This window comes from Sarcophilus harrisii, chromosome 4 (assembly GCF_902635505.1).
Source record: "Sarcophilus harrisii chromosome 4, mSarHar1.11, whole genome shotgun sequence".
Taxonomy (NCBI): domain Eukaryota; kingdom Metazoa; phylum Chordata; class Mammalia; order Dasyuromorphia; family Dasyuridae; genus Sarcophilus; species Sarcophilus harrisii.
This window is the reverse complement of record NC_045429.1, coordinates 282,023,856-282,048,597: the sequence shown is the minus strand read 5'-3', so window position 1 is coordinate 282,048,597 and position 24,742 is coordinate 282,023,856. Positions and strand designations below refer to the sequence as shown.

Here is a 24,742-nt window from a genome sequence, read left to right as displayed (position 1 = left end):
AGGCTTGAAATAGTAACCTAAAAACAATAACCATAACAGAGAATGAATTTCAACTAAATGAAGAATAAAATTGTCAGGTACTTGTAAAATATGTAAATATAATTAAACCTATCCCTGTTATATCCCTGTGTAATTCCCCACAGTTCAATTTTTGAAAAGCTTATTATTTTCAAACTTCTACTAGGATTGATTGGCACTATTAGTATGATAGTGAAGAAAAAGATTTTCCCTCATTCCCTCAAACAGCATAGCATTCATAAAAAACAAACTCCATTTCAGCTTGTTAGCAAATACACTCAAGAATCTGGATAGCCTGGATGATATTCAAAATTCAAAAATAAACAAAATGGAGCTTAATGGTTTTGCTGCCACTAAAAATAAATGAAACATTTTTTTTAATGAGAAAAAAAGATCAGTCCTTGGACATAATTTTAATCTTTAGTCTTTCTAATGTGTAATAAGAGACATGTTTTTAAACCCATAATGTTTGATTAATTTATTTTTTACACTTTACAATTTAAATACAGAAGAATATAGTGAGACTTTAATCAATATTAAAAAAAAGAATTACTTTAGAATGATCAAAATTAAACAAAACTGGCAAACCTCCTCATGAGTATAGAATGTTCATGCTATTAATCTGCCTTAATCCATGGCAAGTTCCTTAAATCATCCCATATTGCTTCTTTTTTGACAAGTAAAAAAGAGGTATAAATCCACATCACACTTAAAAGTACAAGGGTATAAAAAAAACTTACCTGAGTATCTGACATCAAAAAAACACATAACGGTATGTCTAGTATGGCAGAACTATAAATACAAGTCAGACTGCCATCCTAGGTCAACTACAGATTCATGAATGATCTCTGGTAAGTCATAACTTCTCTGTCTCCTTTCTCTCATTTGTCAGTGATAAAACACCTGCACATTTCTGCAGGGTGTTCTGAGGATCAAATGAAATAACATGTGCTAAAGGACTTTCACAGTATAAAGTGCTATAGACTATATAGCATTATTACTAAATTTTGTAGACTCCTTTAGGAAGATAAGAATTTCAGACAAAAAAATATCTATATGTGATTTTCTACTTTCCTTTGAGTTCCATGGAAAGCATTTGTAATAGTGGCTTATTTTTTCCTCCATTTAAAAACTAAAATCTCAATGACCTGAAAATCTTAAGGAACTATATAAGTATTACCCATTTTCCTCATAGTAATAAGCCACATAACAGTAGGAATATCAGCAAACTGTTTCCTTAAATGCCTGCAAGACATTAAAACTACATCTTGGTAAGTCTTAGTCTATTTGCCCTTACCACCACAGGCTATTCAGGGAGAGTTAAAAGAAGCAGGTTATCTTAATCATAGCCATAAATGAATTCTTCAGCAAGGAAGTTCTAGAATAGAAGTTCTTAAGCTTTTTCATACTGTGACTAGCCTTTGACAGACCGGGGAAGATCTAGTGAGATGTCTTCTCAAAATTACTTAGGACTGCAAAGAAAACAGTATATTGAAGTAAAGCTCGCGCACACACACACACAAAAATAAAAACCCAAGTTTACAGATCCCTAGTGAAGGTTGTCCTAGAGGAACAAAGGTGAGGAGGAACTACTTACTGTTCCAAGACTTGATTCTTTTGGGAAAATAGATCTTCCAGAAATCTACATCCTCAAGAACAAAATGTGACCAATTTGTGCTTAGGTGTATTTCAGAATCAGAACTCAACACAACAATAAATTCAAAAGAAATTTAAAATCATTAGTAATGGATGACTAAAGTTCAAACTCTATACCATCTTGGACATAATCAGAGGCACAGAACAGAAGAGCAATATGCTTCTCAAACCCATTGCTTCCACAAGAAACTAAGATAAAAGTGTCGCTTATAATGTGGTAATCTCAAAAAAATGAAGGCTTTTGAAGAAATATTCCTTGTTTGGAGAATGCAAGAGGGAGTAAAATGAATTTCAATTAAATCAGCAATAAGAGGTTCACAGTATCACAAATCAATGTTGTTATAGTTGGATTTTTGCTATAGCTATCAAAGAGGCTGGCACCACAGAAACACCACAATTCTAAATAGCACAACTGATGGCATTATTTGCTTTTGACAAGAGAATGGAAAAGATTTTCAGTCTGACACCTGACACAAACTGTATTATGTAGTGAATAAAAAAGGAAGAGCTGTAAAATCTTTTAAATTTTTATATAAAAGGATGACAAACACTAATAGAGTAGTTGCTAAAATAAATAATGATTACATCCATATTCTAACGTTATACTTTCCTTTGAGTTCCATGAAAAGTATTTGTAATGATGGCTTATTTTTCCCTCCATTTAAAAATTAAAATCTCAATGGCCTGAAAATCCTAAGGAACTCAATAAGCATGTCTAACCCATTCTCCCCACAGCAATAGGCCATATAACAGTAGGAATACCAGTAAACTGTTTCCTTAAATGCCTGCAAGACATTAAAACTACTACCAGTAGCCTTACTATAGGTGAATGCTGCATACTGTTTTTAAACAAATGCCAATTGAGATCATCTTCATATCTCAATTCTGCCAAAACTTCCAACCTTTTCCCAAAAGCCAGACACCTATTATTACCATGAGATGTACATAATAGAATCCAACTTAGTTTCAATATACAAATCTTCAGAAAGCTAGTTCAAAAGGATGGCACTTTTTCCTTTGCTAAATCTCCTGCCCCAAGCTCAAATTCCCAAAAAACTGATTGAAATGAAGAACAAATACTTAGTTTAAAGACTTAAGTTATTACAGGCAATGACTATTAATCATTAAATTGTTAATACTTTAATATAGATAGAGTGCTATCCTGGGAATAAGGAAGATCAAAATCCAGACTCAAATACTTACTAGTTGTATGACTGACTGGGCAAATCATTTTAACTTCTGTTTGCTTCAGTTTCTTTAACTGCAAAATGGGGATAATAATAGCACTTGCCTCACAGAGTTGTTCTAAGGATCAAATGAGATAATATTTGTAAAAAGTCCTCAGTACAGTTCCTGGCACATTATAGGAATTACATAAATATTTGTTCTCCTCTTCTACTCTTTCCCCAATAAAAACAGATTGACTTTTGCTAAAATTCTAGGTACATTATTAAACAGAAGCTGTTAGGAAGACGAATCTTCAAGAGAATACAAATGGGCTAAGGGGTATAGGGAAAGGAGAGGAGATGACTAAGCAGTGGATAAATGAACACCTGGAAACAAAGTGAACCTTTCTATACAGACAAAAGAATGGCAATTATTCTGACAGGACATTTGTGGAAACAGTAACAGATTCTCAAACTATCATTTCGTCTAGGAAATGTCAAGCAGTCAGAAGCAATTTAAAAAAGCAAAACCAAAACACACTATTATCCCAGTCAAGACAGCTAATAAATGAATTCAAGAGTCTCTTCTTGTCCAACATTAATGATTACTCATTCCAAATAGGCCAGCTACTGGCTGAGTAAAGAGCAACTATAATGATCCAGGGCTAGTCTTATCTTCAAAATGATCTTATGCTCAGAAAGAAACCTATTGCTTTGGTCTGAGGGATTGTGACTAACACCTTCAAACCAAAAAACTAAATTTCTTCAAAAGTTTAAAAAGCAAAATTACAGCAGAAATAGCTTCATTTTAATATTTCTTTTCCAATCTATCCTTCTACACCATTCAAATGGTTTTTTGCTAGATGAAAAATCTCTAAATAGAAACTATTTTGCCCTTAAAAAAATAAATACATCTGCAAGATTAAGCTTGTATCAAAAAAAGTCTATTCATTTGTGTTCTTGTTTTGTTACAAAGGCTTTTTAAAGATAAGGGCATATAAAGTGTTAATTAAAACAGCTCCTAATGTTCAGGAATAAGTGATCGTTGGGGACAGGTTACTTACAATTGAATTGACTATTATAAATAGACTAATCAATTTATAACAAAACCAGATTTATGCCTGGGTAGAACAGGTCAACATATACTTTTCAAGCTATCTTTGGAAGGTTCTCAGGAACTCCTGGGTTATGGGATGCAGATAGAAAAGTCATTCCCACCTGCAGCTTCCCACTGGGCACATTTCATTATGCCCAAAGAGCTTTATATTATTAAACTATTGATGGGGAGGAGCTCTAGATATAGAGCAAAGGTATCCAGTTCCTGACAGTGATAGATGCACCATTATGTTGATACATCCACCCAGCCCTAAAAAAGCAGGATGCATGAAGCAATCTTTTAATCTTATTTTGCCAAGTTTAACAAGTTAAATTGTAATTGTTTAGACAGCAGGAATTTGTTCTTTTTTTGTTGCTGTTGAGGCAATTGGGGCTAAGTGACTTGCCCAAGGTCACATAGCCAGAAAGTGTTAAGTGTCTGAGGTCAAATTTGAACTCAAGTCCTCCTGACTTCAGGGCTGGTGCTCTAACCACTGCTCCACCTAGCTGCCTCGACAGCAAGAATTTGTACCTGCCTTCTTTAATTGCTATCATGAGCCACCAATGGCATCATGATACATTTGCCAAGTTGAAAGTTTCTTTTAAGGCAAACCAAATTTCCAGCTACACTTACTCAATGATTTCTGATGCTAAGGGTGTTTCCTCTCTACTAGCTTACATCATCCAGGAGAAATAATATGGAATTAAAAGATTTAAATCTATAAGGGATTTCAGAGTTCCTTTACTCCAAACCTTCATTTTACATATAAGAAAACTTGAGGCCCATATATATTACATAACTTCCCCAAGATCACACAAGTAATAAATGGTAGAACTAAGTATTTTGAGCCCAAGTTCAAAATTCTTCCTGCATCATGTTGTTGTTTCTGTGCTCAATAGTACTAGGATCCAGTAGCATGAATTCTGGGTAAGAATCTGGGTAAGAATGCACGCATGCGTGCACATGCACACCCAGAGAAAAGAGAGAGAGAAAAAACAAGAGACAGAGACAGCAAGAAATATTGTTACTATGCTCATTCTGGTAATTAAATTCAACAAGTCACAAAACACTGATATAAAAACTGGTGGAAGATAAATTTTCAGAAACAATGTATATCCTGTCCTCAAAAAATTTATAATTGAGTATAAAACATAGCATACAAATAACTATTAAACAAGATAAATAATGTCACAAGAAGCAACAAAATATTCTGGTGATTTAGAGGACTGATTGGCAATTACATCCAGTTGGAAAGAATCAGGAAGGTCCTTGTATAAATAAGGCAGCATGTATGTCTAATACTTATTCTTAAAGAAGATCAGTGCAGAGAGAGATGACATGGAGTGGGGAGAGGAAGGTAGGAGAATTTTCTGCTGAATGTCAGGCTGAGAAATTTGAACTTTTTTTTTTCATCAGGCATTGAATAGAAAAATCACTGAAAAGTTTTTTTGAATGCGCAAGTGACATTATAAGAACTGTGATCTGAAAGATGATTCATCTGGTGGTACTATGAAGGAAAGAGAGGTTTTATCCCCTAACTAAAAATAAACTAGAAACTATATAAAGAAACTAGAAATAGACAACTACCAATCCCATTTTATATATTCAACCCTTATTTTCTATTACTTTAACCCCACTCCCAAAAAATGCTCAGTACCATTTGGATGAGTCTCTTTTACACACACACACACACACACACACACACACACACACACACTTCTCTATCCCACACACACAGACACACACACACACACACTTCTCTATCCCTACCCTCTCAATTCTTCCCCAGGTATTTCCTGGCTCGCTACTCTAAATAGCCTCCCTCTCCATTGACTCAAATCCTACTCATTTTTCAAGATACATGGAGCTTTCCCTGATGACTCACTCCATCCCACCATAATCTCTATTAGACTCACTATTCGTACCATAAAGTTGGCACTTTCAATTCAATTAAACAAACATGATAAAACTTTATAAATGACCATTTAATTGTACTTGACAGATGAGTATTTTAATATATATTGAATTATCTCTAATTATTTTGTTTAGGTTTTATCTCTTCAATTAGATTGTAAACTTGTCAAGGATCATGTCACATGGGGCAGGTGGGGGAAGAGGGAAAGAGGAGATTCTGCACAGTGCTTAGGCAACTGCTGGGCACATTCTAGGTGCTCAATACTTATTGATTGTCCAGGAACTCTACTCTACTTAGGAGATAAGAAGTGGAGATGACTGGACCTTAGCTTGAAATGCCAGCAGGGGGCCTTATATAATAAGGCCAAATGCAGTGATTTAATATTTCTGACCAGGATGCTGTTCAGGTTTGGAGAATCTGGGGACCAAATTTCAATTTGGAGTCTAACTTTTATCTCTCCAGATGCCCCATAGTCAATGTTATTTCCTTGTGGGTACTATCTTCAGAGTCTTGCTCTTTGCCACAGTTCCTTTCAAACTTTAACCCCAACTACAATATCTCCAGTCCCTAAAGAATCCAATACAATCCATGAAAAACTTGAGGTAGTACTGTAACAGTATTATCCAAACTTCGATTTGAAATCAAAGCCACCTCATTATAAAGTAACATTTCCAAAGAAGACCTTTGCAAGGTCTGCAAATCCAAGGAGGACTATCAGAAAAAACTTATTAACACAAGGTTAAGAATAAACAAAACAACCAATTCATTCTCATTATAAAAGGCATCAGTATAAGTGAAAAAAAAAAGTCACAAGTAAAAGAGAACAATTTAAGCTTCAACCAATCAATACATGTTCTCAAACTATCAGAACATCTTAGAAGTAATTAGAAAAGGGACTTCAGAAGTCACCTAGTTAGGTGTACCACTCCATTCAGAAATTAATCAAAAGGCAGCAAGCAACACATTTTGGGAAACATTTTAATTGTTAAACAACTCCCCTCACTCTAAGACAAAATCTGTCTCCTCATAAATTTCACCCATTGAACCTACACTTATCTTCAGCTATAAATTTTAAATCTACTGTCTCTTCCACAAGCCTAAATCCACCACCCTTCAACTATTATATTCTTCTATTAAGTCTTCGCTTCACCAAACTTCTCAGGCATTGTCTAAAAGCGCCTTCTCATTACTTTATTATCTTTCTCTGAATCCTCCAATTCATTGATATGTGGTATCCCAAACAGAGCAATACTTCTGAAGTCTGAGCAGCAGAGAATATTGAGACAAATTACCTAGACAAATTTTGTCAGCCAGATCTTCAGGTTATTTCTACAGTATATACTGAAATTATGTCACAGCTCTGATTACAACTTTAACAAGATATATTTGTATGAATTTTCCATTATTATTTGATGGTTGCTCCTATGAGGCTACACTGGGAAACATGAGTCAAACTACCAGCTTTCTTTCTATGGCTCCTGATTTATGCTAGATAGAAATCTTTGGCCAGAGATGTTAAAAACTAGGATTATAATGCAACAGCTTACCCCTCAAATAAAATGGTCTTATTTTAGCTTCCTCTATCTAAATGTATCTTGAAGCAATGCAAGTGTTAGTTTATTAATTGTTTTCATGATTACAGCAGAAAGGGATGCTGGATCAAACACCTGACTAAATTTAAATCATGATGGGTTCATCCCAGTATTATCAGTCAGAGTGAAATGATAAAAAATATACAAAATATACTCATAGGGACCCAACCATATGAACCACCTGCAACAGTACAGATCCCAGCTTCAGGGCTTTATTAAAGCAAAAAAAATGAACAACTGGGCATAATAACCCTGAAAGAGCTTGGAATTCAATAAGCTATGATTTAAAGGTTTTAATCAACTATCATACAGACAAAAGACAAGTATGCAAATTTCTAGGTGAGATCTTTCAACAATAAAATGATCTTTAACAAATCATATAAACTAAACATGCATTTTCCACACATGAAAAGCTAAAGTCAAAATACCACTCAGATCACATAGTTTACTCAATCTTTATGTGAACAGGCTATTGGACAAAAATATAGTCAAAGAACACAGAGAAGAGTGCATCTATTCTGAAATAAGAATATCTGAAGAGACCCAATGACAATGCCTGGGTCCAAAGTACTGCACTGGTTTTTTTCCCTCAGAACCACAAATCCTGGACAAATTCAAATTTTGTTTTCAAACTCTTTTAGGGAACTTATAAGGGCATCTGCATATATCCTGGAAGCAGAACTAGTGATATTTTGACTTTGTTTAAATAATACTCAAGAAATTGAAGGACCTCACTGTCTTTTACAGCACCCAAAAAAGACCAAAACAACTAAAGAAAATTTGAAAATGTGGATGTAGCAAAGTCTACAGGACATGAAGATTTTTTAAAGTAGGGTTGTGTTTTTTTGTTGTTGTTGTTTTAAGATATTATCAAAACATAAGGGCCAACAAGAGAGTTAAGTAGTTTGAAAAGAAACTCCTTAGATGAACGGCATTCTGGGCTTCGAAGTCTGCAATGACAACAAACACCAAGGCCCATCACCTACCCCTTCTCCATTTCTCCTAGGGCACCTACCTTACTGTAAGTCACTACCGATAAGTTGTTTGAGTGACTGCTGGGGGAGAGATTTACAGAGTTTTGTGACAGTCCGTTTTGATCTTGTTCAATTTGGTCAGGAGCAGGAACCCATGTGTTTTTGCTGATAGTGCCTAGCCCGGAACCCCCAGGGTCTTTTAAGTTGTTTTCATCTGGTTGCCTGTTCTTCTGCGGAGAGGCGAATGGGTTAAAGTTTCCTTCTACCTTGCGGTGCGGTTGTGTGTTGAACTCGGTTTCAAAGGATGACAGCTGCTGCGTTACTCCTAAAAGTCCTCCCACCTCCACACTGAGAATCACCCAGATGACATCTGAAAAATAAAGCCAATTCATATGAATACAAGGACTCATCCTCAGGCCCTATAACAGAGGGAAACCTAACCCTGAACTAGTCTATGGGCCAGACTGCATCTAACACCAAAGTATGGGTATCTATTTAAGAACCACTGTTGTGGCATTTCTACACAAAGTGTTTTCTTTTTAAATTTAGAATTCAACTTTTATGAGTCCTTTGTAGTAAAACTGTCATCTAGGCAAGAATATAAAAAGTATAATTCCCAGTAACTAGATAGTTGTGGTTTATGTCTTACCACTTTAAGTACATTCAGAGAGATAGGAGTCACAACTCTTAAATGAAGAAAATATAAATCATTATTAAACACATAAAGTTACTAAGATTTCCTAATAAGCAAAGAAGTATAAATCAAGAATTCATACATTTAATATTCATTAAAAGTAGCAAAAATGAGGGGAAAAAGCTGGTTTCACCAATAGTAACAGAATTGTGGGGAAACAAATACTTGAATTTTATGTTTATGAGTTTTAAACTTTCTTGATGATTTGGGGGGCAGGGTAGTTAAAAGGATTATCTTTTTTATACCAGTCATTTCCTTATTTCCTTTCCACATCACCATTATAATTCACCCATGTAACAGAAAAGGACAAAGCTGAAAACCAATTTCACAACTACTGATAGCATATCCAATATTATGGTTCCACACACCAAGACAAAGGAAGTATGCGTCATCATCTATTTTTTGGGACTATCGTGATCACCTAAAACAGTATCAAACTCAAAAAGGGAATAAATTCTTGAAAGCTGCACACTGTCTTAGAAAATCAGAACCTAGCATTATGTTCTATTATACTTTTATTTTGTTAAACATTTGCAATTTCCATTTTAATCTGCATTCTATTTTACTTTAACATATCTGATCTGTCTCTTTGATAAGACCTTAATTTAGTACATTTTGATTGGTTATAGCAAAAAAAAAAATCAACAAAATCGATCACATCTTTTGACTCACACAGATTCCAATGCTAAATATATCCAAAGAAATCATAAAAGGAAAAATAGCTACTGCAATATGCATATCTATTCTATTTTTATTTTTAAAAAATCAGAAACAATTTATATTTTCAATAATTGGAGAACAGCTGAATAAATCACAATATATGAACGTAATTTAATATTATGGTATATAAAAAATATGAACGTAATTTAATATTATGGTATATAAAAAATAAATGTGAAGCATAGAAGGAAACAGGCAAAAACATATATATATGCAAAGAAAGACTAGTAGCACCAAACTGCATGTATACTAAAATTTTTTTTTTAAGATGAAGAAAGTCAAAAATAGAATAACTTTACAGTCAAGCCTAGAATGAGAAACAGAACAATTTTTTTTTTTTTTTGCTAGTTCATTTAGTTTTGAGATAAACTCTAGGATTTTATATAAGGTATGAATATTTTACAAGCCTATTTTTTATTAATGATTACTTTATAATTTAAAAATTAATATCTACAATTTAATACAAATTGTGCCTCAAACAAATGAAAACCCTGATTAGGGTACAATGAAGTGACAGTTTAAGGTGTACATATTTAAATTTTAAAATTTTGTTCCTAATTTCCTGAAATGACAGACCAATTTAGAAACAAAAGTAAAAAGAAAGGAAAAGCAGTTTAAAAAAAAAATTAAATGGCAAGATTCAGAGAATAGTACTATTTACATTCTTAGTGGATTTTCATTTTAAAAAGGATAGTTAGAGAGATAAACAGATTGATCGAACCACTCAGGTAATTGCTAAACAGCTAGGATAGGGATAAATTTAAAAACTGATTAGGAGTTATAGACTAGCAAATAATGAGAAACAAGGTAAAAACTATTCTAACTCAATTTCAGTTAAAAATCTAATACTCTGCAACCCTGGCTTTATGAAATTATTCAGTATGGAATGCATTCCTAATTAAAATATTTTCTATTTGGGAAATATTTTGTCTTAATAGAGACATATAAATGGCTCTCAAATTCTCAGATTAATCAAACAAGTCCAAATCCTAATGTAAATGGGAATATAGTGCCATCTGCTGTCAATTTAACATCAAACAGTCCTAATTGGCCAAGGAATATAAAGTCTTCTATTACTACACTATGACAAAGAAAAAGCTGGGCCTACATGTGAAGAGAGAACAGAAAGTTATCTTCAATCTAGATAGAGCCAAGTTTCAAGATTTACATAAACAAACAGTATAGGATTCAAGCATAGTAAGAACACATATAGTACACAACTTACTTTAAGGAACTTGAAAAAGTATCAAGAAGAGTGAAGAAATATAAATCAGAGACAAATTTAAGTTAAATCATATAAACTTCAATCTTTATTGACTAGTACATTAAAAAAAAAAATCAAGTGGCAGCCTAAATTTAATACTCTTCTATATTAACTGCCACCACACAATTGTATCCTTAATGTCTTTCTCTAGATTAAACATTCTTTACCTGTTTATAAACAAATCTGGAGAGCCTAGGAGGCTTGGTTAAAAAAAGAAAATTACATCTTTATTTTCACCAGCTTCTCACTGAAATTTGACATTTCCTCCAATTATGTTTAAAAAAAAAAAAAAAAAAAAAAAAGCAATGTGAAGCTTTTAGACCTTACCAGAATATCAACGGCACATTAGAGAATCTGCTCTAAGTGCTAAAACAAAACAAAACAATGCACAGATACTATATTCAACAAATTTTCAATTTAGAGGGAAAGATGAGATTATATACACTAATAACTATAACACGAGACAGAATATGATTGAATACAAAGGAGAGAGACTAGAAAGATAAGAAAAAGCAATTCAAGGAGAAAGAGCTCACTTCTAAACTACAGGAATAGGAAAAGCTAAAATCTATCCTGTAAGACAACAAAACTAGAAGGTGGCATCTCAGTAGGGTCTTGAAAGAAAAAAAAAAATTCAACAGGTGGAGATGTGGTGGGACAAGCTGGTTCCAGCCTGAAGCATAATTTGTGAAATGAACTCATGTGAGAAATGAAATTTACTTAAAGTTAGTTTCCTGGTCTTCAACCTCAACACTTCCTCCTTTCCTCACAAAATTTTCTTTCATCCAATGAAAATCATCTGTATGATTCTCCTGACCAATAAATTGTGACAATGACTAAAATGTAAATGAAAAGAATGATTTTAAAAAGACATTATCTGCTGAGTGAAATGAACAGGACCAGGAGATTATATACTTCAACAATAATACTAGATAATGATCAATTCTGATGAATGTTGCCCTCTTCAACAATGAGATGAATCAAATCAGTTACAATAGAGCAGTAATGAATTGAACCAGCTACACTCAGCGAAAGAACTCTGGGAGATGACTAGAAACTACTATATAGAATTCCCAATCCCTCTATTTTTGTCTGCCTGCATTTCTGATTTCCTTCACAGGCTAATTATACACTATTTCAAACTCCGATTCTTTTGTACAGCAAAATAACTGTTTGGATATATATACATATATTGTATTTAACTTATACTTTAACATATTTAACATGTATTGGTCAACCTGCCATCTGGGGGAAGGGATGGGGGAAAGGAGGGGAAAAGTTGGAACAAAAGGTTTTGTAATTATCAATGCTGAAAAATTATCCATGCATGTATCCTGTAAATAAAAACCTATAATAAAAAAAAGAGGAAAAAAAAGAAAATAAAAAAATAAAGACATCAATTAAAAAATCAATAAAAAAATTTTTAAAGGAAAATATTAAAATTAAGCCAAATACAGTACCAAACTGGGGACTCCAACAGAAGAACTATGAATGTTTCATATGATTTCGTACATGGTCATGTTCCTTGGTTTTGGTTTAACTGTTTTTCTTGAGTTACCAAGAGAAGGCTTATGACTGAAAGAGGAAGGAATTAGTCTACATGATGACTACAATATAAAAACAGAAAACATCAATTAAAAAAATAAATGTGCCTAGAATATGGACAAATATAGTTTTGCAAATTTCTCTAGTCCCCAATCCCATTTTTTCCTAAAAGACTTATGTAATATTCTTCTCTAAAATATAATATTCTCTGGGAGCAGGTTTCTTGGGGGACTTCTGGAGGCAGCCTTCATTTCAGTTTAGTGTAATTATCCCAAATGCAGCCAGGAGTTAAAGTCCAAATCCTTTATTGTTTCCTTCAAAGTCTTGTCTCTCTTCCTGGGGCCCAGTTAGCTTTAATAGAGACCTATCTCTCTCCTTGGTTCCGAGAGCTCCTGCCACTAATCCTTTGCCTGTGCCAGCTTCAGCCTCCAGCCAGCACAAAGGTGGAAGATGGAATGAATCTTCTCAGCCTCAGAAAGCTTCTAGTGCGCTTGTCCTTTCTGGCCCTGACAGCTCCTCCTTATATGTTCCACACTGAGTATACACCAATCATTATATCACTAGGAAACCATTATTTGTTATAGGATTAAATCAATGCTAAACTAGAGTTAACCACTGTCTCAATTCCGCTTACTTAGCACCTTGTAAGAATCCTAACAGACTTAACTGTCAGGTTTATAGTTAACAGCTGAATCCATAAGAAAATAGAACCTTTAAGTAAGGTAAAAATCTCACGAATTAACATTAGAGAACTTTAATAGAGCTCTCCTTTATTACCCGCATCCTATAACAAGCTCTACTCTCCATCCAACTGATTACATGTTCACTGAAGAGATAGTCTCTCTAATTTGCTAGTGGCAAATTCAAAAGTTCTTCCTGAAATACCTTCATTCATGAAACTGAAAAAAAGTGTAAGAACCTAGAAAAAAAGCATGGGTTAAATAGAAGATGCAAGCAGTGCTCAAGATTTGTCATGCAGAGGATATGGGCTATAAGAGAACAGTGATAGATTGGAGGGAAAGGAAACTAAAATTCTTGTCCTCTCCCCTCCCTTATTCCAACATGAATAGCGACTAGCTAATCACCATGGAAGAACAACCAAAGCAGGAAGCCTCAGTCTGAGGGATGGAGTCCTAGAAGGAAATGGAAAAGACAAAAAGTGAGGAGGGATATAGTATAAAATGCTAAAAATCAAAAGACTAAGAAGGCAAAGAGAGCAGAGAAAGTCCAAGCCACAGGCAGACAAACCAAAAAGCATAAAGATTAAGAAAAAATAAAACTTTGAAAAAAAATCACTTTGAACAAATTTAAAATATGAATGTTAATTGTAACATAATATAATTATATAAGGCAAATTAAAGGAACTTTGACCAAGTATGCCCCCAAAGAGCCTGAAACTGGGCACACCCTTTGATCCAGCAATAATACCATTACTAGATTTATAACTCAAAGAGAACAAAGAAAAATATGTACAAAAATATTCATAGTAGCTCTTTTTTTAGGGTGATGAAGAACTAGAAACCTATCATTTGGAGAATGGCTAAACAAATTATGATGCCTAAACATAATGGAATGCTATTTATTGTGTTCTAAATAATGACAAAAGGAACAGTTTCAAAGAAATCTGGGAAGGTCTAAATGAACTGATGCAAGATAAAGCATACTGAACCAGGAGAATTATTTATATAAAATCAACAACACAGTAAAAATAAATAGCTTTGAAAGACTTAAGAACTCTTAGGATTCCAAAGTACAACTGATGAATTTTACCTACCTCCAGTCAGGTAGTTAGTGTGTGTGTGTGTGTGTGTGTGTAGACATATGTGAGGAAAAGGGAAGATAAGAGAGGAGGGGAGTGACAAGGCAATTAGGTTAAATGACTTGTTCAGGGTTCACACAGGTATTATCAGGTATCAGAAGATGCATTTGAATTCAGGGTCCTCCTGACTACAAGGACTCTGTTCTACTCATTAGTTGCTCTGAAGCCATACATTTCTGGACATGGCCAATATGAGAATTTGTTTCATTTAACTATTCATACTTGTCATAAGGACTTGTATTTCTTTGGGGAAAGGGGAAATGAGAGACAAGAAAGAGAAAATTAATGCTTCTTAACTTTAAAAAAAATTTAATTAAAAAATCAGAATTAACTAGTAAAAAGCAAACTAGCTCAATCTACAGTCTTTACTGTAATAAATGGCTAGAAATAGACAACAGACATCTGAAGAATTAGGGAAAAAGAGATGGCAAGATTATGACTTGCAAATACCCCAAACAATAGAAGTATAAGACACAAGTACAGTTATCAAAATAAAACTGTACAATGAAATAAATTCTGATTATTTCTTATTTATTTTCAAAGAAAAAATGCTCAATGGTTTTTTTTTTAAAGACAGAAAATTAAAGGATTAAAAAAATTTTTTAAAGAGCTAAAGATTTAAGAAGAACTAATATAAGCAGTAGAAGCAAAGGTAGAAGAGGTGAATTAATGCTCCAGGACAAAAGCACCAATATCTTTTATGTGAAAGAAGAACAGTGGGAAGTTACATGAATGGGGAAAAAAATAATGGAGCATACATTCAACAAAATTCATAGGTGAACAGTGAAACATGATAAATAGCTATACTCTCTCAATAAGGAACGTGAATAGGAGAGTAAAAAGGAGAAGGTACAGAAGAAGACCGGGATTAAAAACAATAGTGAAGACTGATTTGGATAAAGTGGCTCTTGTCCCAGAAAGGAAAAGAAATAGAAAAAGGTTCTATTAAAGAACATTCCCATGAGAGAAAAGGTCTACACTGTCAACAACATGGAGAATTTACTGAACAGATTACCTTATCTGGAATTCCCATGGGCAAACTATCACCCAGAATGCTAAGGAGATATGGAACCAAAGAAAGAATAGGAGGGCCTTACAAATAAGAGTCTGATTAAGGGCAGGGGATAGTAAGAGTCTTTACAATTTGAGACCCTGTATTGACTTCTACTTTTCAAATTAAATGTTCAACTGAAATTACTTCCCACACAAATTTCTGTCTAAGAGTGAGTAAGGTATTGTGGAAAAGAGGATGGAGGTAAGAACTACTACAAAGACTACTACAAAGTAATTGGTTAATGAAAACAAACTTGGTACATTTTCAAGAGCTTTATCTCCATGAGAGATATAGAGAAAATAAAGAAGTTATGGTTATTGTTCACAATTCAGAAAATAAACTGAAAATAGAAGAGAAATAATGGTGATAAGTATGATCACCATCATTTACTAAGTACTTACTATGTGTTAAGAAACAAGGATACAATGAATGGCAAAAAAAAGTCCCTCTCTCTCCCACTCGAGACTCCCACTCATGAAAACAACTGTGTACATAATAGTACATACAATATATAATCTCAAAAGGAAAGCCAAGAAAAGTCATTTGTTCAAAGTGGGATCTGAACTGAGTCTTGAAGGAAGTGAGAAAGAAAACATTCCAAACATGGTAGGAATAGCCAATTAAAAAGGCATAGAGTCAGGAAATGGAGTATTATGTAGAAGGAACTGTGTTCCTTCTGTTGAAAGACTGTGAAATACATGGAATACTGGAAAGGAAAGACATAGAAGGTGGAAAGAAGTCAGAATATAAAAGACTTTAAAAGTCAAAAAGAAGATTTTCATATTTATCTTATAAAAAATGGGGAAACCAATTGGAGTTTATTTGTGTAAGAAGAGTGCATTGAGGAATGTGTGTGGCAAGGGTTAGCCTGATCAAATTAGGCACTTCAGAAAAATTACTTTGAGCAATCTCAAAGTTGAGTAGAAGATGAATTGGAATGGAGAAGAGACCTGAGGGAGAAAGAGCAACCAAGAGGTTATTGCAACACCCCAAGTATAAGACTATTACAAAGACCTGCATTCAAGGTGGTAGCTTTGGGGAAGTAATGAAGGGGATTATAAACTATGACTGTAAAAGTAGAAATGACAAGACTGGATATGTGGAGTAGTTTTAAGTGGAGCTGAGGATAACACCAATCTAGGCAGGAAAGATGGTGTTCTTTAACAGTGAAGTTGGGAAACAGTAAGGGTTTGGGGACAAATATAATGAGCATTCTTTTGGACATAACTGAGTTTGATATAGCAATAAGACATCTGGTTTGAGATTTTTAATAGGTAATTGGTGATGCAGAACTAGAAGTTAGAAGTCAGAGTTGGCTATAAAGATACGACAGAAATGTAATAATGGAATCCATAGAAGTTGAAAATATCAAACGTGTTGGCATATAGAGAGAAGATACCCACATTAAGTGAGCCTAACTAAATGAACATCCAGCAAAGGAAACTAAGAAGGACTGATCAGAAAAGTAAGAAGCCAGGAAAAAGTGTGATGAAAATTTAGAGAAGTATCTAGGGAAGAGGAGGATCAATAGTATCAAAGATTATAGAAATCATGAGCAAGATGGTTTCATAAAAATGAACTGATACAAAATGAAATGAGGATAATCAGTACAATAGTACACAGTAATAGAAATATTGTAACAATGATTAATTATGCAAGATTTAGCTGAAGACAATTCCAAAGGACCCATGATAAAAAATGCTATTCACTTCTGGAGAGAGAACTGATAAACTTTTGAGTTCAGACTGAAACACATTTTTAAAATCTTTTTCTTTTCTTGGACTTCCCTGGCAAATGGCAAGTTCTCCCAGGACAAATATGAAAATATTTTTTTACAATTTCACATGTATAAGTGATACTATAGTGCTTGTCTTCTCAAGAGGTAGAACAAAGGGAGAGGATTTGGAACTGGATAATTTTTTAAATGCATGTTAAAAATTTTTTTACATGTCACTAGGAAATAATTTAACAAAGTAAAATTTTAAAATACCTTTTTTTAAATGGCTGTAGAGAAATCAAGAAAGATAAGGACTGAGAAGAGACCATTAGATTTGGCAATGAAGAAATCAATGATAACTTTGGACAGAGCACTTTCAATTAAAGGATGAGGTAAAGAAGCCAAACTTAAGATTGTCTTTTAAAAGACAATCTTTAGTCTTAAAAGATTAAGGACAATCTTTTAGAGTCCTGACTTGCTAAAGCAGAAGAAGGGTAACATTTTTCTATCAAGGGTAATTTGAATATTTATAAAATCATTGCATATAATCATGCAAAATTATCAACAGTCGGATATTGCTGTACCTAACTTTCAGCTTATCTTCACCTGCAAGTGCCTTAAAAAATGATTTTGAAGGCTTTATATGGTCCTTGGGTGGGATGTGTTCTCACCCCTGCTCTAAAGAAATAACAAGCAACTTTAGGTTAGGCTAAAATCTACTGACTTTGTAATCAAAATCCTATGACTAGAATTATAGACAATTAAACTTGCAAAATTACAATAGTGACAATGAGATGACTACCAATTGCCAAAATACTGCGAAGTCATTCAACTTATATCCCTTCAATTTATATTGGTAAGCATGACCCATTTTACCAAGAACATTGCTTTGAGTTAAGACTAATATCCAAAAATTCCTTATATAGAGATTAAAAAGCCATCTAATAATACTCTTTTAAGAAATGGGTCTACAAGAGGCAGACTAATATGGTGAAAAGTACAGGATTATTTTTGAACAGATGACCAAGGTTCAATTTCCAGCTCTGCTATTTATTGTGTATTCTGGCCTTCAGGGAAAGGACTTATGAGCAAAAGGGCTCACAAACAGAGGATATTTCATAGAGAGAGAATTTGCTGCACATAGGGGAAGGTCTATAACCACTAGGACCCCAGAAAATCAACCAAGTGCTTGGTGAACACTGGCTACTAAGGCATGCGTGGCAGTATCTCTAAAGAATAAGACTGAGATCATTTCCAAATCAATTTCCAATTGCCTAAACCAATTTAGACATTTAATGAAGTGTATGCCTTCAGTGGGCTAGTCTGCTCAAAGGAGGTAGAAGGCCATAAGAACAAGACAAGAATTTGTATAGAGAAGAGAGAATAAGAAAGAACAGAAGAATTGGACAAAGGAAGAAAATTGGACAATCTCAGATACAACTGGACAACCTCAGATAAGATGAACATGGGAAAAAAATACCTATGATTAGATAAATTAGAATAAAATACACTTTTCCCATGCTTATCCTATTTGTGATTAGATTAGATAAATCTCAGATAGGATATGCATGTTCTTTTGTTCTAAAGAAAGTCAAGATATTGGGGCTGGATTCCATCATTCATCTGTGACATGAAGAGATTGGATTAGACTGAGAATTTATAATGAAAGGTCCATGCCCTTGTTTTTTAAAAATATATTTTCATAACTATTTCAGCATAATTGGTATATATATATATCATATATAATAAGTATCATCTAATAAAGGAAAGGGGGGGGAAATCTCAAGTAATGCTGCTAAAGAAATAGAAATTGAGGGAATACCCAACAACTTGAAATTGGCTTAACAAGATGTAGTATATGAATGTAATGGAATATTATCATGCAATAAGAAATGATGAGCAGGCAGATATCAGAAAAACTTGGAAAGACTTATATGAACTAATGCTGAGTGACGTGAGCAGAACCATATGCAATAATCCAAGACAATTCCAAAAGATTCAGTATGGAAAATGTTATCCATATCCAGAGAAAGAACTATGGTATCTAAATGCATACAGAAACATACCATATCTTGGTCTCTCAGGTCCATTTCAGCCCTTAGTCTGTGACCCTATTGGCTTTTTAACAGGTGTTAACTTGCCAAATTTGTTACTTTCCAAAGTCTCAATCGTAAAGTAGTGGTAATGAAAATGAAAAATGCCACTTGTGTCCCATTCCCTCAGAGTTTTGGACATTTTGCTCAGGGTTTCATAATCCTATGAGAACATGCTTGTTCAAAATGGTCCAGAAATTTATACTCCGGTTAGCTTAACATTATATTCACTGTCCTTTCTCTATCAAACCTTTCCCCCATCTCTCTCCAGATCTTTCTCACATTCTTTTCTTTCATAGTTCAACTCAAATTAAGAAACTACCATGTGAAAGGCACTGAGGAGTAGAACAGAAACAAATCTTGCTGCTTAAGGGAGCTAAATGGCTAAATAATAAAGGTTTTGGACTAGAGTCAGAAATACTTAAATTCAGATCCACCTCAACTCTATCCCAAATGCATCATATTCCCATCACTCTCAACCTTTCCCTACCCAGATAATTCCTTTTGTTTTTTTTGTTTTGTGTGACTAATTTTTTTGATAAATTTTAAAATTTAAACTTAAAATACAAAATGAGAAAAAACATTGTCATGTACCTAACAGAACTCAGTTATTTAATATTGTCTAAATGATCTAAAGCAATATTGAATAATATGGCTATTACGGTGTAGTTTTTCTAATTTTCTCTTTTAATTAAATCCATTTTAGCTTTAAATTTGCCCAATTATTTTAAGTGATCTAAAACAATAGTGAATAAGACAATCTACTTTGTCTGAGATCATTACTACATAATTTTTTACAGAATAAATTTTACTCACGATCTTTATCTTGTTTGTGTATCTCTCTCATTCCTATAGCATTTCCTGAAAGCAACATGTTAAATTCAAATTTTTCATCTGTTCCCATTCACTATAATTACTCGAATATTTTCTTTCTATTTTTTTCCTCACTAGCCTCACTCATTTCTATCCCTCCTCAGCCTTTTGCTTTCCTTCTACCCATGTGGCTTCCTAATCCTTAACCTAACAAATTCAAGAATCTCTTTTTCTTATCCTTTCTCACCACCAATTCTCTCTCCTCCCTTATCCTCTCATTTCTTTTTGTTTGTTTTTTTGTTTTTCCTGAGGCAATTGGGGTTAAGTAACTTGTCCAGAATCACACTGCTAGGAAGTATTTAGTGTCTGAGACCAGATTCAGGACTGGTGCTCTAGCCACTGCGCCACCTAGCTGCCCCCTCTCATTTCTTTATACTGTTCCCTCTTTAACATTGCTGAGAGTAAGATTTCAGTATTGCTTCTTCAGAATCAATTTTTCCTTTTATGCCTTATTTATATTAGATAATTGCTCTTTTTTATCTCTCTCTACAACTTTATTTTTAAGTGACCCCATTATACTTAGCTCACCTTTTCTTTGAAACTACCCAAATAAAAATGAGTCATAAAAGAACTGATAATATTTTCATATATAGGAAACAAATAACTTGTCCTTAATTGAGTCCCTTATAATTGATCCTTAATGTTTACCTTATATTTCTCCTGGAAATGTCAAATTTTTTCTTAAGTTCTGCTGTTTTTGTCCCAGATACTTGAAAATCTTTCAGTCTGTTAAATATCCTTTTTTTTTCCGCATTAGGATTATACTTAACTTTGCTGGATTGTTAGCCTTAGTTTTAAAGCAGCTCTTTTGTTCTACAAATTAAAGAGTATTCAAAGACCTTCAACACAGTAGTTGCTAAGTTTCTTCATCCTTATTATACCTCCATTAAGTTTAAATTTTTTTCTCCTTATTGTTTTCAAAATTTTCTCCTTTTAAATTCGAAGCTTTGAGACTTGCCTCCAGTGATCTCTTTTAGGTGGTCATTGATGGATTTCTCCCTGTTTCTTGTTTTTTCTTCTTTTTCTAGCAATTTTCCTTTCTTGTAATGATTTCTTGCAATATTTCTTGTAATGTTGACTTAAGATTTTTTTAAACATAATTTTCAGGTAGTCTATTCTTTTATTATTCCTAGAACTGCCCAACCATATCACCCCCTATTCAATAAAGTCCAGTGGTTCTGAGGATCAAATACAAAATGTTTTATCTGGCATTTAAAGACAGATAAACCAGATAACCTAACCCCGTTCTATCTTTCCAGTCTTCTTATATCTTACTTTATAACACATAACTCTTCAATCTTAGTGACACTGGCTTCCTGGTAGTTTCACAAAAAAGGAATTCAATTTTCTGATTTGGGGAATTTTCTCTGATTGTCCCTACCTGGGAAGCTTTCTTCCTTTATTCTGCGCCTACTGATCTTTCCAACCTTCTCTACTTCTTTTACTGGATTTGTCATTAATTGCTCTAAGAAGTTTGTTAAAAACCAAATCAAAAAATTCTCATAGTCTTCACTATAGCATACATAAATTACAATCATATAGAATCATTCATCATAATTACTTTTGATATATGGAAATTCTGACTATAGTGATTCCTCAGATATGAAAATATTAACTAAATGGGACCAGATTGAGGCAGGAGGGAACTGTTTCCTTTACTATACATTGTGGTCCCTTTAGGATGATCACTCTGAGATTGTGTCTCCTTTGATCAGGATCTCCCAAGGTTCCAAGGAGTTGAGATAGAGTCCAAACCTTTCAGGATGAGAGAATCAACTCCCACAGAAATTCTAAATTCTCATTCAATTGAAGAATCCTGATCTGAGCAGTCCCAGTCCCACCTGGTCTGATCAGCTCGGGCTGGCCCAAATCCCCCCAAGAGACCCAATGTAACAGCTTCCCTCAACTAAGGTCTTTGCAGATGGGCCTAGGTAGCTTGAGATCTCTGTCACTCTCAGCTGCCAGGATCCTTCTGCCCACTGAGAAAGCGTTCTCAGTGCCAACACTCCATTTCTCACAAGAAACTGATTTCTATCCAACAATAAACTTTCATTTTACAACTAATTCAGGAATGAGTGAATTCTCTCACTCCTAAAACCTGTGGCCAATTTAAAGGGGATTCTTAACAACTCTCTTATTGCCACTTGACATTGTCTTTTGACCACCAGGAATTGAGACCACTCAAAGCGCATCAAGATGATTTCTCAGACTGTAGGACCTTAGGCCAAAGTTTCAGGAAGTCACATGAGCCACAAGAAGTAGACAACGTTGCTGACCATTGGCCAATGGTTACTTCCTTTTTAGTCCATCCAATGAATTTAAAAATCAACAGGAAGGGGAAGTGAACTCAAGTTTTTTCTGCTATATCATCCATTTTCTGTTTCTGCCATCTGTTACTCTATTCTGGACTGTCTAGATAGTATGTTGCCTCACTTCTTGCAAAAACTGAATTAAAATTTTCTGTTTGTATCTGGAGATGCCTCTGAGTAGACAATTTGGGTAAGGATTGTTGTTCCATATAGTTTATGGGGGCTTATCTAGGATCTGTGACTTCTCAGAGAGATGGCTGGGGGGAGGGGAGGAAGGGGGTCTGATAGGAAACAGGCATCAGGTTGAGCTTTCTCCAACCATCCTCAAGATCAGACTCTCAGCCTTCCTCTTTGTGAATGTGAAGTATGGGCCTAAGGCGGAGGCCCTGGATAAAAAAAAAAAAATGTAGAGTCTCCGAAGAAGCCCTAGGACAAGACAGTCAGGTAACTTGTGCATGCATAATCCAGAGGTAAGAGCACTACCTGTGCCCTTGGTCTATCCTTAGGCTGAATGGGACTTGGGATCATCAAGGCTTGGTAATCCAAGGAAAGAGGTGGCACCTAGTAAGCTAGAAGGAAGTCCTGGTAAATGGCACGGAGCAGGGGCATGCTGGATGACTGCTGGATGGGGATCTGATCAAGAAGATAGAACTGTGGTTTACAGGATCACAAGTCATTAGATTGGAACACTGTTCTCCCCAGAAGGAAATGGGGATGGAGCAGGCCAAACCCAATCTTTGGGGCAAAAATCTGAAATATGAATTACCAAAGTACAAAGAGAAAGATAAAAAGAAAATGATGAGATATTACTGTTTTGTGTGGGGATAGGACAGTCCTTCCATGTCATTTTTATCTGTATCTTTGTGCAGAATGTCTGTGCCATGTTTATTCTGTGAGCTAGATTTTATTACCTGGAAAGATTTAAAATGCTGTCAGCAAAAAAAAATATTCTATGATGTAGTTAGAAACACTGGGAAAGATTTCTTAAGATCCTTAACTCCTAGTTTTTCCTGTGGACCCCAAGGCTTGTTAGCTAATTTTTGAGAGCAATCATTGGGGAATTTGACAATTGATCATTTCAAGATTACAAAGGTGTTTAGCATAAAATAAATACTTTATGATTATTAACTTTATTGGATTTAATTGCTTCATATATGATACCTTTACATGAGTTTTTAGATGTGACTAACATATAATGCCAATGTTGAGATAAATGATTTGTGTGTGTGTGTGTGTGTGTGTGTGTGTGTGTGTATAAAGTAATTTGAAAACAAATTCAACTAAAACTAAGGCCTCCCCAGAACTAGGAGGATAGTGCATAGAATAAAGAGAGTCTTTTTTCTTCTTCTCCCTTCCCCCAATCCCTGACTACAAGCAAAGATACATGGATGAAGGGGTGATAAGGAGAGAAAGAAAATATACTTACTCAGTTCAGTGAAATTTGTTGAGATATATAGTAAAAACAGTTTTAAAGGAGCTCTAATCAAAGCCTACTAAAGTTATGTAAATTGTAATCTCTTTGCACTCACTGTGTTAACAGAAGATTTAAGAGTTTGGGAATTTTAGGAAAAACAGAAAAGTGGTTGGCTATTTTTAAAATCTGGCAGCAAACAGCCTAGTCTGCATTATCAGGCCCATAACCTTTTCTGATTCACAGAGGAAACAGAAAAAGATTTGTGTGGACTGGCAAAATCAAAAAGAAAATGGTTTCTTTCTAAAATTGTAGAACAGAAAGTTAGCTTATAACTGAAAGTTCATCATCTGGATCAGGTTTGTACTTTAAAAACCTAGAGACCTGAGAGTATACAATTCTGAATTGAGGGGAAGTAAAAGAGAACAAAGAAAGTGGATGTCAATCAAAGTCAGTAAACAGGAAGTGAAGGAGAATCTTTTTCTGGAATTCCTCTTAAATTGGAAGTTTGTTAAGTTTTTAAAACTATTTGGTGAGTAAGACAGTTTTCCTGGAGAAATAACTTGTTTAAATTACATAGGTTCCAATGAAGGAATGAGTTTATTGATAATTTTCAACTTTGTTAAGTAGGAACAATTTCTAATGATTGGCTTTATACCTTTTTATTTACAAGATATATGTGCATAGGTAATTTTTCAGCATTGACAGTTGAATCCTTTTGTTTCCCCTTCCCCCAGATGGCAGGTTGACCAATACATGTTAAATATGTTAAAGTATAAGTTACATACAATATATGTATACAGGTCCAGAAAGTTATTTTGCTGTG

The 24,742-nt window shown here is 34.2% G+C and overlaps 1 protein-coding gene across 6 annotated transcripts in view; it reads right to left on the bottom strand.

The window, feature by feature from the left end:
• ILRUN (inflammation and lipid regulator with UBA-like and NBR1-like domains) overlaps positions 1-24,742 on the bottom strand; it is a 142,473-nt gene that overhangs the window by 35,250 nt on the left and 82,481 nt on the right. For 3 of the 6 annotated variants that reach the window (XM_031965032.1, XM_031965034.1, XM_031965033.1), the window contains exon 4: positions 8,459-8,787. In XM_031965032.1, the coding sequence (XP_031820892.1) occupies positions 8,459-8,787 (329 nt within the window). The remainder of the gene's footprint in view (positions 1-8,458; positions 8,788-24,742) is intronic. The other 3 variants (XM_031965035.1, XM_031965036.1, XM_031965037.1) reach the window with 1 other exon arrangement.